Consider the following 13,250-nt stretch of genomic DNA (forward strand, 5'->3'; position numbering starts at 1 on the left):
GGGAATCGGTTGTGGAAATCTAAATTGCTGCAATACTTTATCTGACTGGTGCATCTCCACGATAGCATAGTTGACCAATGGAACCTTCACATGCCAAATGTTTAGATTTTGAAAAATTCACCAGGAATTACTGCCCGAATTACCGGATCCTTGTATGGTATCCATTAGAACTATATGAACATGATAAAAATATTAGTTATATACATAATACTAAATACTAAATACTAAATACAAAACGACTATTTTATCATGTATATATATTTTATTTAATACTTACTTGTGCTTTCGGCCGTTGGTCTAATAGAAGCCATATATCTTTAAGAGATGTGGGTATTCCAACATAACTCGCCGAATAGTTCCGACTAATTAAATAAATTTTTAACATACAATTATATTATAAATTTATGTAATGATTGTAAAATCTAATATAAAATTTACCTCGTTATCAGTGGGACGTAAAAATGGAAAGTGAAACCGTGCCCATGATTGTAGTAGTGATAGGCAACCTCCGATTTTGGCTTTATTCTATCGCGTCGCCTCGTATATCTCCCGGCACAATGTTGCTAACACGACAGACCCACAATTAAATTTACCAGCTGCTCTAAAATCAACAAGTTTCAGTAGCCATCTCAGATGTACGCAGTTTCGTGACAAGTCCGGCATCAGATAACCTCCAATCATCTCAAAAATGTATGCCCGAGTATATCGTAGTCTTTCTAGTTCAGTCAAATCATTATCTGGCTCTAAGAATGTGTCTCGTAACCAGCCTATCTCGATCCTACCTCTGTTAATATTATTCGAAATAGCACCCAAAAGCTAGTAGCATACGGCTCCCCAATCAGCAGATTGAGCGGAACCGTTGAGTGCGTGTCCATCTATCGGCAATCTCAATTGCACATTTTCCAGAGTGATAGTACACTCTCCGCATGGAAGATGGAAAGTGTGCGTCTTATGTATCTACCTCTCTATCAATGCACTGATTAGTCTCGGGTCCAACTTGCACCCCTGGCCTATCGTGGCCACGTGCCACAAACCTGAGCCCCGCAGGTAATTCTCTATCAACGGAGATGGAGGACCAGACATATTACATATATAGCATTGCAACACCTGATCTACAGACTGCTATAAAAAATTATAAAATAAAAATTAATTAAAATTGCATAAATGAAAAAAATATTAAATAGTATTGAAAAATTAATTAAAATTATCACTTACCATTATCATTTGATCGACGGAGATGTGTTTATTATCGAGACGAATTAATTCTCCGGCTATTGCTAACACGATCGAATATTTTTTAATTTAAAAAATAATAATTTAAAAAATTTAAAAAAAGCTTTTTTGCAAAAAGTAAATAGAGCTTTGAGAAAATGTGAGAGAAATTTGAGAGAATTTGAAGAGAATTTAGAGAGAATTATGAGAGGACTTTTGTGTGAAAAAATGAAATGGAAGGCCTTTTATAGTTTTTTTTTTGACCATTGGAGGTCAAACGGTCAAGTGATTGTTGGAGCGGGGCAAAATGCTCCCCTAAGGACGCGTTTTGCTGACACAGCCCCTGACTTCGCGCTGATGTGGATGCGCTTTTGGAGAATTTGGACCTTTCCGGTAAGTAATAAAAAAATTGACCCATTTCCGTAAAAAATGGGCGTTTTTTTAGTAAATTAGTCCTTTAAATTAACTTCATTACATATGAATTTTGTCAAAATTTATTATGATCGGAATTCAAATATATTTTATATGCAGATTTTAAATTTAGATTCTATTCTAGCTTTAACTTTTTTACATGTGAGCTTTGTTAAAATTTATTATGATCCAAACTTGAATATATTTCATTATTGATTTAATAATGTGGGTAGATATTGATTTTAACAAATAATCAAATATGCATCATTATTTTTTTTGTATAATCACAAGTATCTTTATTCGTTTTACAATAAAATCGAGAGTATAGAGATAAAGGTCTCCTAACAATGATGAGTCCAAAATTTAAATTTAATTCAAATACTTGAAAAAGAAATCAACTTCCACTTCTTTTAATGATTTTGTTAGTAAAAATGCATTATTATAATTGCATATAAATTTCATGATTAGCGGTCCAAACACTTTTCTTTGACTCTTTTATTCGTACAATTATATTATTACATAAATAATTATAGATATAATGACTTATTTGGTACTGCAATTTTATAAAAAGTCATTTTAGTTTTTAATTTAAATTTTATTTTTTAGTTCTTAAATTTGCAGTTTTTATCAAATCACCTTAAAATTGATAGAAAAATTAAATTTTTCCACTTTGTTGATGTGGCATACATGTAGATTACCACATGTATGACACGTCAACATTTAATTAATTTTTAAAATTTTAAAATTCAAAAATATTTTTAATTAAAATTTTTAAAATATGAAACTTATGGAAAATATTTTTAATATTATTAAAATTTTAAAAAATAATTAAATATTAACATGTCACTGTGTATACCACATCAACAAAGTTAACAAAATTAACATTTTATCCATTTTGAAGTGGTTTGACAAAAAATACAAATTCAAGGATTAAAAAGATGAAAAATTAAATGAAAGGTTAAAATGATATTTTTAGATAAAGTTGGAGGGCCAAAAAATTATTATGCCATTATTATAAAAAAAAGTGAACAGCGGTTTTGCCGTGGCTTAAGGTGACAAATCATCGTAAAATTGGTAAAAGGAAATGATAATAAAATCTGATAATGGTATCGACCGCACGAGTGGGCAAACCCTGTGGGGGCAGTGTTTAATCTTTTTTAATTATACATTATTTTAGGTTTGATGAGAGCTGTTTGTGTTAGTTAAAGTCTAGGCAAAAGCTTAATAACAAGACAACTGCTCTTTGATTGTTAACACTTTAAAGGGACAAGTTTTATTAAGGAAAAAAATTCAACGATAAAATGTGTTTGATTTTCATCGACAGACAAAAGAAAAGGTCTTCCCAAATTTTGTGGGAGCTTTGTCACTTCAACTTCCTACATCTTTATTATAATATATGTTTACATACGTTGATATCGTTTTAGCAGTGCTTTTTTTCTTTAATTACACAACTCTTTTTAATTTCAATATATTAATTCAAAAACAGATCATTTAATTTACACATTCCTAATCAATTACATGAATAATAATAATAATAATAATAATAATAATAATAATAATAATAATAATAATAATAATAATAATAACAAGCTAACCAATGTAGAACATGATCAATACTAATATTCAGAATTAAATCAAATCAATTTTAAAAATAATCCACACATGATAAAATTTAAGTTAGAATAAATCTCAAGACAACTTATATATGATTTATGCAAAAGAGGAGTCAAAATCCTCAACATTTGCCAATGGAGTCAAGATCTCATTCCCATGTTGAAATCTTTTTATATTAATATTTAAAATATTTTATACATAAACTTTAAATATAATTATTTTTAAATATTTTTATAAAAATTAATTAATTAAAATATTTGAAATAAAAAATTTCAGAACTAGAAAAGCACTACAACATTAAAATATAGGCATAAATATAATGATAAATTTAATTCTCAACATTTAACTATCTCATCATTTTGGACTTCAACAATTAGATTTTAAAGGTACCAAAGTGCCAATTTGTTTGATAGTCTATATATACTTCATAATAATTCAAAAAATAATTAGAAATCTCAATAAATTTTATCTATGTCAATAATGAAGTCTATATAGATTTCCATGTAGATTGTCATATTAAAATTTTAAATTAATCTAGTTACCTATAAAAAAAAAAGAGCTAAGGTAATCCAAAAACAAGACAAAATAGATAAATCATATGGGAAAAATTTATAATTTACTTAAAAAATACTATTGTATTTTCTTTAAAGTTACAACTATATCAACAATTTGAATAAGATAATATCATTATAAATTTGGAACTAAATAATTAATTCAACAACAAACAAAAATGGTGGAAGTCATTCAAAAAAAATTCATATGGAGCTATGCTGTCCAACACGAGAGCAGCTGCTTCAGGGGGGTGTTGTATGGGATCATACCGAACTGTGGTTGTGCGAGTACTCCAGACTTATTGGTCGTTGCTCTACTAGTAACGCTGAATTTTGGGTGATGGCCTAAGAAAAGTGATCCTTTAGATGGATAACCTAGCAGCGCTGTCCAATGCTCAATAGTAGATAAGAGTATCAACACAATAATGCAGTAGTCGATCAAGGAAATGATGCATTTGGGATTGGGAGGTTAAATTTGTACATGTTTTTAGGGAGGGAAACGGAGTTGTGAACGGCATGGCCTCCTTGGCTTTCAACGGTGCACTCCAACTTCATGTTTTTGCAGCACCACCTAATGGCAATTTGCAAGTTCTCCATGATGATTGTATTGGAGTCACCTTGCCACGCTTAGCTTCATTACTTAATGATTTATTGTTTTCCTTTATTAAAAAATAGAACTAGAATAAATGTGAAGGAGAATCCAAATATTTATACATGGTGCTTTAAATTTGAAAACTTCAATTTTATCATTGAATCTCATTGACATTAAAAAGTTCATTTAAAATTTGTGATTTAGGTTAGTGTTTAGGTTATATTGAGTTTAACTCATGTTGAATTTTAAGTAACTAATTGGGTAAATTCAAGCCATCGCCTTTTATGATTAAATAAGTATGAATTTGTTTCAAATTTAAGTTAATTCAATTCCTTTTATTTATATGAAATAAGTTAATTAAGTTTGAAAATTGACAAATCTAATATTATTAAATCAAATATATTTTAAATTAATTATTACATTTTTAATTTATTAATAATATTATAATTACAAAACCAAACATATTTGAACCAATTATAAACAAAATTAATTATTATAGAGCACAATAAGACTAATATTGGAATAAAATCAACACATGATAAAATTTAAGTCAATAAATTTAGAGATTTGCAATGTGATAGATTCGAAATACGGCTTAAGGGACAGGAAGTCCTAAAATTTTGAGGCGAATTAAATTATATATTTTTATGATAGTAAAATATAATTTCGCTATTTTAATAGCTTATATATTTATAATTTTAGAGAATTAAATTAAATTTTTTATTATTTTTAGGAGCTAAAAATAAGTTTAATATTATTTATTTAAAATTTTATAAATTATAAAAATATAAATAAAAAATTTTCATTTTAGAGACCGATTATTGTCAATCCTAAATCTGCCCAGCTCACACGTGATATACTCAAAGATGAAACGAATAAGGGCATATTGGAACCTTAATCTTTGGCATTTTTAATATTTGAAATATTTTTTTCCATAAACCAATTTAGGAATTTGCAGCTTTTAAAAAAAAAATTCTTTTTTTCCCTCAACGGCGATCGTACGTGGAATGCCAAAGTAGGAGATGAGGGAGTTGTATCATGTGGAACTGTTGAAACGTCATCCGTCGGTCATCAAAATCGTTTCTTTGACACACGTGTCTGCATGTCAATGGTTCTTAGAGATTTCTGTCAATGCTTCCTCTTCACAACACACGGATTGGACAAGAGCCGGACGGCGCGGTGACACGCTGTTACGTACTGTTTACTTTACTGTATATTTACCGTATTATTTTTTCTTTATGTTATCATTTGTTGTTTATAAATGGTTAGTTTAATATACTTACTGAATTCAATAAAATAATTATGTTTTTATTTTATTATTATAAATATCACATTATTCACTTCACTTCAATTAACATTGGGTAAATTATATCAACTTAAAAAACTAGGGAAGGAACGTTACTTTTGTATGATTCAAGCGAACGGCGCGTGGGTCCCGTTTGAAAAATGAGGTCATCTTTTACCAGGCCGTTACGTTCTTAGAAACGGACTCAACGTGGCAAGCCAAGCATTTGAATGGCTCACGTTGGCTGCCTCTCGATGCTTTGAACGCTGAATTTGAGTTTTGACCTTTTTATTTGGTTTTTGCTTCTTTTCTCTCTTGTACATAAGAACTTTTACTCCCTTTTTGGGTTAATTTCGTTTTACACCTTTGAACTATAGTTTAAATTTTAAATTGGTCACTAAACTATAAGATGTTGTAATTGCATCCTCAAAATATAAATATCATATCAATTAGGTGCTTCAGTTAGTCTAGCTACTAGTTTTGACATTAAATGACAGCTCAAATTTGACATTGAATATACTTAACACATATGAATTAAATTATAAATACGTGTATACCTATTGCATGATTAACTCAGATTTTGATAAGTTTTTACTAACATTGGTTGTTTATTTAATATATTGCATCTAAACTATCTACGTAATAAACACACACATATTTATAATTTAATCTATGTATTTTAAATATGTATTATATCATATTTGAGCTAGCATTTAACACTTACATTGATGACTAAGTTGATTGAAGGACTCAATAGAATGATAGTCTGGGGATGTATGGTTGAATTATTTGGTGATTTTTACAAATGGTATTAAAAGGTTTATTTTGCATCTCTTTGTAGGGGCGTACAATATTGTAAAAGGTGTCACGCAATAAGAAGAAAAGTGAGTATAGGAAGATGATCCACACGACAAAACACTGTTGTAGTTGTTTGTCATCATCAAATTTATTAAGTTCATTAACATTTCCATTTTTAGAGGTTTTCTTGATGCGAGCTTACCTGACATCTAAACCCAGCAGCCAAGAAATATATATATATATATATATATAAATAAATCTATGCGTAAGAATTTTGGTAGCGTAATTTAGATGGTGGTGTGGTGTCTTTTCCATTGCTAAAAGTAACCTTAACACAACCCAAATTTAGAATAATATTTAATCCCTTTCTTCATAATTCCTCCTATATATATATACACACATCCATTAATGGAGTTTATGTTTAAGTTGAAAACCTCATAATCATTTATTAAAGCCCTACTATATAAAGTGCTTTAACCCCCGAAATTAAATCGAAAAATAAACCTGTGGGTGGGGTAATGAATTAACCAAGTTATTGTCGAAAAAATTCAGTGGATTTAATTTGGCTTATTGTATCGAAAAGGAAAGCAAAACCCTTTTCAACATATATAGACAGATAGATAGAGTTGGGCAGTTGGCGTCTTTTGCCCTCTACGCAGCTTAAAACACGCAGTGGCAAATATAGACACTTCCTTTGGACACGTTTCTAGTTTTAAAAAGATTTTATTAGATGGAGCGATAAAAAATTCCGTGTTTAATAATTAAGTTAACTTTATTTAGGGTTTTAATCTCACTCGGTTTTGTATTTAGTTGAAACTCAATGTAACTGTTAAATATCGAGAGCATGTATATAAATACAAGTTGAAGGGTATTGGCATGTGTTTTGTTAGAAAATTCACGAGATAAAGGGGGTAGTAAAGAAAAAATAGATAAGCTTATCGCATGTTTGCTTCACGCAAGCAGCTTAATAGAGGGTGGAGTTTGCTCCCTCGCGTGGCTTTAAAGACTTTCTTCTAGTGTTTTAAATCCTCTCCCCCATTAAAATAATCCTTACCACTTTCAACACCTCAAAAAAAAACCAATACCCACCAAACCAAAAACCAAGACACCCCATAATAAAACCACAGCTCTTCTTACTTTCCTTCTTCACTCCCTTTTTGAAGAAGAACCCTTGATCATGGGACCTATTCTACTACTTTAAGATCAAAGTGTTGCACGGTTTAATCATGAGTTCAAATCCTAGTAACAGCGGTGGCAGTGTAGGCGGTGGTTCTGGCAGTTGCAGTGGTAGTGCTGCTGCTGGTGGTGGTGGCGGCGGTGGAGGAGGGCCTTGTGGCGCTTGCAAGTTTTTGAGGAGGAAATGTGTGCCTGGTTGTATATTCGCACCTTATTTCGACTCGGAGCAAGGTGCAGCCCATTTCGCAGCGGTTCATAAGGTTTTCGGTGCAAGCAATGTATCGAAGCTGCTTCTTCATATCCCAGTTCACAAACGACTCGATGCGGTGGTCACCATATGTTTCGAGGCTCAAGCTCGGCTTCGAGATCCGGTTTATGGCTGCGTTGCTCATATCTTTGCTCTTCAACAACAGGTAAAACACAAACCCCAACCATCTTTTGGAACAACCCTTTTTTCATAGCTGTTTGTTTTTAGCAGGACACGGTTTAGTTTTTTTTTTTTGTCTGTTTACTATCCGTTTTGTCTTCTTTATCCATCAAGTAAATCCAGGAACCCTAAAGTTTCATTTTACTGTATTTCCCGAAGGATTAAAAGTCGATTCTGTTCACATTTAACTCTAACAGAGGCACAAGGGCTGTCTTTAAAAACGCCCAAATTTGATGCTCGTTCGGATATAAGCAAATAGTTGTACGGTCAAAAGAATAAAAATGCATGGGGCGGAGTAGGGTTAGCTGTTTTGGGTGCAGGTTTTTGCATTTCGCTGAAATCTAGAAACGTTTTTTTTTTTTCTTTGCCTTCTCTTTTATTAACAAATCATTTGGTCGGTGGGCGGTTACCTCAAAGGAGTGGCCAGTTGTGCAAATTATGCATTTTACAGGTATTCAGGAAATGGTCGGGTTTTTATTTTCTTCTTTTGTTCTGTTGGGTTCGGTTCATTGCTAGTTTTCTTGTAATTGGAAGCATGAATTTAAGGAAAATTAATGTTCACAAATGTCATTAATCATCGGTCAAAGATATATAATTTGTAAATTAAATTAAATGCACTAATTTTAAATACAAATTCAGCAAAATTCGATAACCCCATAAGAATCGTTGCTTTTTTCTAATTAGAAATGGATTTATTTTTCATTTCAAAATAAATCTTCTGTCGTCCATAAAAATGTGTTTATATTTAATATATTGTTATTGTATATAACTTCACACAGGAACAAATTGTTAAAATTTTGATTTTTATTTTTTAAAAAATAATGGAATTTTAGAGTTATTAGTGAGCGGATGTATTAAATATAAATCTTTAGAAGAATTTGGATACAAGCTTGATCATTTTACTGACAAACTTTTATTGTTGTTTTATATATATATATATTTGGTAATTTCTTGGCAGGTGGTGAATTTGCAAGCAGAACTATCCTACTTACAAGCTCATTTAACTACACTAGAGCTTCCATCGCCTCCTCCGCCACCTCCGCCACCGTCACAAACTCTAGTTGCAGCACCTCCTCTCTCGATATCAGACCTCCCATCAGCCTCTTCAGTGCCGGCCACATACGACTTATCATCACTTTTTGATCCAATGGTAGCGCAAACTTCATGGGCCATGCAGCAAAGGCAAATCGATCCACGCCAATACGGAGGGACCGGCTCAGCCTCATCGACCGGTTCCGGGGATCTCCAAGCCTTGGCTCGTGAGCTCCTCCATAGACAAGGGTCACCACACCTGCCGTGCACCGATGCTTCAGTGTCACCGGCACCATCACCCTCGCGATCGCTCTCTAAATGAGACTGACCCCTTTCGTTTATCATATGCTTGCCTTGAATTATGTTATATTGCATTTAATTTTCATGTTATATTTCATAAGGCAAGTAATCGTAATAACTAACCTCGTTCTTTATTATTATTATTATTATTATTATTATTATTATTATTATTATTATTTATGTTTCTCCTCTCTTTTAATATTCCATTTTTGAGATATGATTGAAATTCAAATTACCTTATTTTTGTGGGAAGCGTATATCGATAATTGATTTTCAACTATTTATCCCCTCCCCTTAATTTGCTTTACATTCACTACATTTGTATGATTAATAAACTTCAATACATTTTTCTTGGTAGAAGGAAAATAGGGCAAGCCTAAATAGAAGAAAAAAAATTAATTACTAATTGATTTCACAAAAATACTCGAATGAATGACCTCTTTTAATAAGATTTAATCTTGAATGGCGATTTTTCAAGTACCATTAAATGATCAATGTCATTATCAATAATTTTGGCTAGGCGATCCGCCACTTTATTATTTATTATGCCGGTACTCTTGAAATTTATTTTCTAATCTTTGAGACACAATTCATTAATCATCTGAATTTCAACAACATTGTTTATCGTTGCAAGTCAAGTTTAAAGAATTTCAATAAGCAAAGCATTGTCGCTCTCCAATTCAAGTTGTCTAAATCCTTTATCCTAGGCTACTCTCAAACCTTCAAGAATTGCTTTGGCTTCAATCGGGAAAATATCTGTTATACCTATTGTCATCTTGAAACCAAACAACTAGCCATTGCTTGGTCCTCTTGGCACTTCGCTGATTGCTGCTCCTAAACTGCATCTTGATAATGATCCGTTAACATTAATTTTGGTCCATTCGACAATTGGTTTTCGCCAACAATTTATCGTCATAGATTTGCCATTTTACCATGTTAAATACCTCTCACATATTATTTGGTATTTTATAAAATATATATAAATTCAAAAAGAAAATTTATTTAAAATATTAAATTATAATTTAAAAAAAACAAAATGATAAATTTGATGCCTTAAACAATCATACTAATTATTTTGTTGTTTTAAAAGAGTTTTCAAATATATATATATATATATATATATATATATGGTATTCAACTTGGAAATTCATGATATTGTCAACAAAATTTTAAAATGCTTGAATCTCTCATTTCAATCAACTTGATTTGAAAAGATTTCAAATTAAGTTAAAGATAATAAAATAAAACTCGTCACTTCAAAATATTTTTATTTTGATTCGATAAGGAATGCTTATCCTAAACTAAGGTGATAATTTGTAACAGAAAAGTTGATAGGAAGAAACAATTGTTGATAAAGATTAAAGAATGTGGGGGTAATGAAGAGATTTAGAATTAAAACAGTGTATAAACGTATACGCAAACAACAAATACAGATTGTTAGTTTACAGATGTTTTTACTTTTCTTAAGATTTTCAATCAACTGTCAATGTTTAATATTTGAATATAAACCCGTAATGAATTGCGATGAAGAAACAAAAACAAAAAAAAATCCTCAAGTGATTTCATTCAATTTAAACTTTGGTTTTAATGGATTAAGTTTTCGAAGACAACTTCTGAAATTTTTGTATTTATTTGGTTTTATGGCTCTAAAGCTTAATATGCCCCTTTTTACCTTTTCAACCCCACTCAATCATATTATTTTAACACTGAGTTCCATTTGTAAAAAAATTCAAATTTGATTCGATAATTATCAAATTAAACTTGAATTAAGTAGCTCGAGCTATCAATCAAATTGAATTCGAACACCATAATATCTGATTCAAATGACTTGAACGCCTAATTGATTTTAATATAATTTTATATCTTGAAACTACATTTTTGCACTTATTATATAGAAAGAGCTTAAATACTGTTATAGTATAAGATTACACATGTGATTAACGTGTGATTAGTTAGGTGGTTAGGCAGTTAACAAGCTGGTAAATTGTTAACAGCAGTGAAGGATTTCTCAAGTGTATATAAACATGTATATGGGCACAATTCAAAGCAAGCAAAGTTGAATAACATTCTTTGAATAAATCTTTTTCTATTCTTTGTAACTTTTCTTCAAGAGTTTATTAGCTTACTAGGTTCTATCATGGTATCAGTCACACGGTGACTTTTGGGCATGGCTACCAATCTGATTCCTTTGAGCCAATGGCTCGGTATTTCTTGGTGATCATGTGGTCACGTCGTTTCCTCGGCATGAGGTTGTGAAACTTGATGCTGATTCATTCATTCAGTGGCAGCAGCAGATTCATCTCATTCTTCGTGGTTACAGATTGCTCGGTTTTCTTGATGGTACGTTGACGGCACCGCCGAGGTTCGTCTAGTCCTCTGATGGTACTCTTGTCATCAATCTGTCTGTATTACTTTTTGATCAACAAGATAATCTACTTACTTCGTGGCTGTTTTCCACGACAAGTTCCTTTTTTTTTTGTCTTCCTTCACGAATGTTCGGCTTGCCGGTGATGTCTGGATCATGGCAAATAGCTTGTTCGCGGCCAATACTAGTGCGAAGCAGTCGCAATTGTGCCATAAGTTTCATTCTCTCCGGAAAGGTAATCTCTTTATTCGATTGTATGTTGACAAGATCAAAAACTTGTGCGCTCTCATTGCAGCGTCTGGATCTCTGATCTTAGGGGCTGAACGGACGACGGTTCTTCTTGTCGGACTCTCCTCTGAGTTTGAGGCCATCGTCTCTTCTATGTCGCTCTCTCCAGTCTCGTTACCTTTTCAACGACTTGTCGATGCTATGCTTGAATGTGAAGCTCGACAAATTCGGCCCGTTCAAGATGTTTTAGTTGCTGCGAATGTTGTGAAGGGGACTCAGTTGCAGCCGACAGACGGGGCTTTTAGTGGTGGTCACTCCTCTGTTCGTGGTCGTGGTCGAAACTTCCGTCCACGAATCCAATGTCAGATCTGCCATAGGTTTGGTCATCTCATGCAGCAGTGTTACTACAGATATGATTGTGATGGGCAGTCGCAGTTGAAAGCACCAGTGGTGCGACATGGCGGATCTACGTTTGGTGTGGTTAGGGGAGAGTTGGAGCGTGAGAACAGACCTCCTGAGTATGGTCAAAATTGGGGGTCTCTTGGTCAAAATTAGAAGTTTCAATTTCGACCGAATGGTGGAGTGGATATTGTTGTTCCACGTGGGCCACATGCAGGCTATGGAAATAGTGGTTTCTATCCGTTTGTCCAATATGGTAATGGGCAGAATAATATTGATGGCCCAAATTTAAATTTGGACCTTATGGGCGTGATTTTGGTGTTGGACGACGTACTCTTGGTCCACAATTTGGTGGTGATTTTTTGGGCCACCCGTATGATGGGTTGGCTTCCAGACCACGTGGGCCTAGTGGGTCAGTCCGGTCTCGTCCAAATGATGATCAAATTTTGCATGGGCCCTCTACTAATTGTGTAAATGTTGATAGATCCTGGCATACTGTTCCTGAGGCTCCATGGCGAACAAAATCGCGTGCTCATGTGTTTAATATGGATTCATCTACATATGACTCGTCTCAATTTGTTGGGATTCCCCCCAGGCTTCCTGAGTTGCACGCTTCGGATTATTATGATGCTACAACATATTATTCCAATTTTAATACTACCGACTCTTATGTTCCATTGCCAATAGGAAGTACGTCATGGTGCCCGGACTCAGGGGCTACTAATCACGTCTACAGAGATACTTCGAATTTTCATGGTTTCACCCCGTACTTAGGTAAGTCCTCTCTTTTAATGGGTAATGGGGTATCTACTGAAATTTCATCTATTGGGAGTGCAATTATACCTACGAAGCAGAAATTA

At 32.7% G+C, this 13,250-nt stretch overlaps 1 protein-coding gene across 1 annotated transcript; it reads left to right on the forward strand.

Moving 5' to 3' along the window:
- The first annotated feature begins 7,294 nt into the window (after positions 1–7,294).
- LOC108468926 (LOB domain-containing protein 18-like) lies at positions 7,295–9,516 on the forward strand. Its single transcript, XM_017769793.2, has 2 exons — positions 7,295–8,052; positions 9,025–9,516. The coding sequence occupies exons 1-2, from the start codon at positions 7,690–7,692 to the stop codon at positions 9,418–9,420; spliced, it is 759 nt and encodes a 252-aa protein (XP_017625282.1). The 5' UTR covers positions 7,295–7,689; the 3' UTR covers positions 9,421–9,516.
- Positions 9,517–13,250: the final 3,734 nt, after the last annotated feature.

Source organism: Gossypium arboreum, chromosome 8, assembly GCF_025698485.1.
Source record: "Gossypium arboreum isolate Shixiya-1 chromosome 8, ASM2569848v2, whole genome shotgun sequence".
In the NCBI taxonomy this organism is placed as follows: Eukaryota; Viridiplantae; Streptophyta; class Magnoliopsida; order Malvales; family Malvaceae; genus Gossypium; species Gossypium arboreum.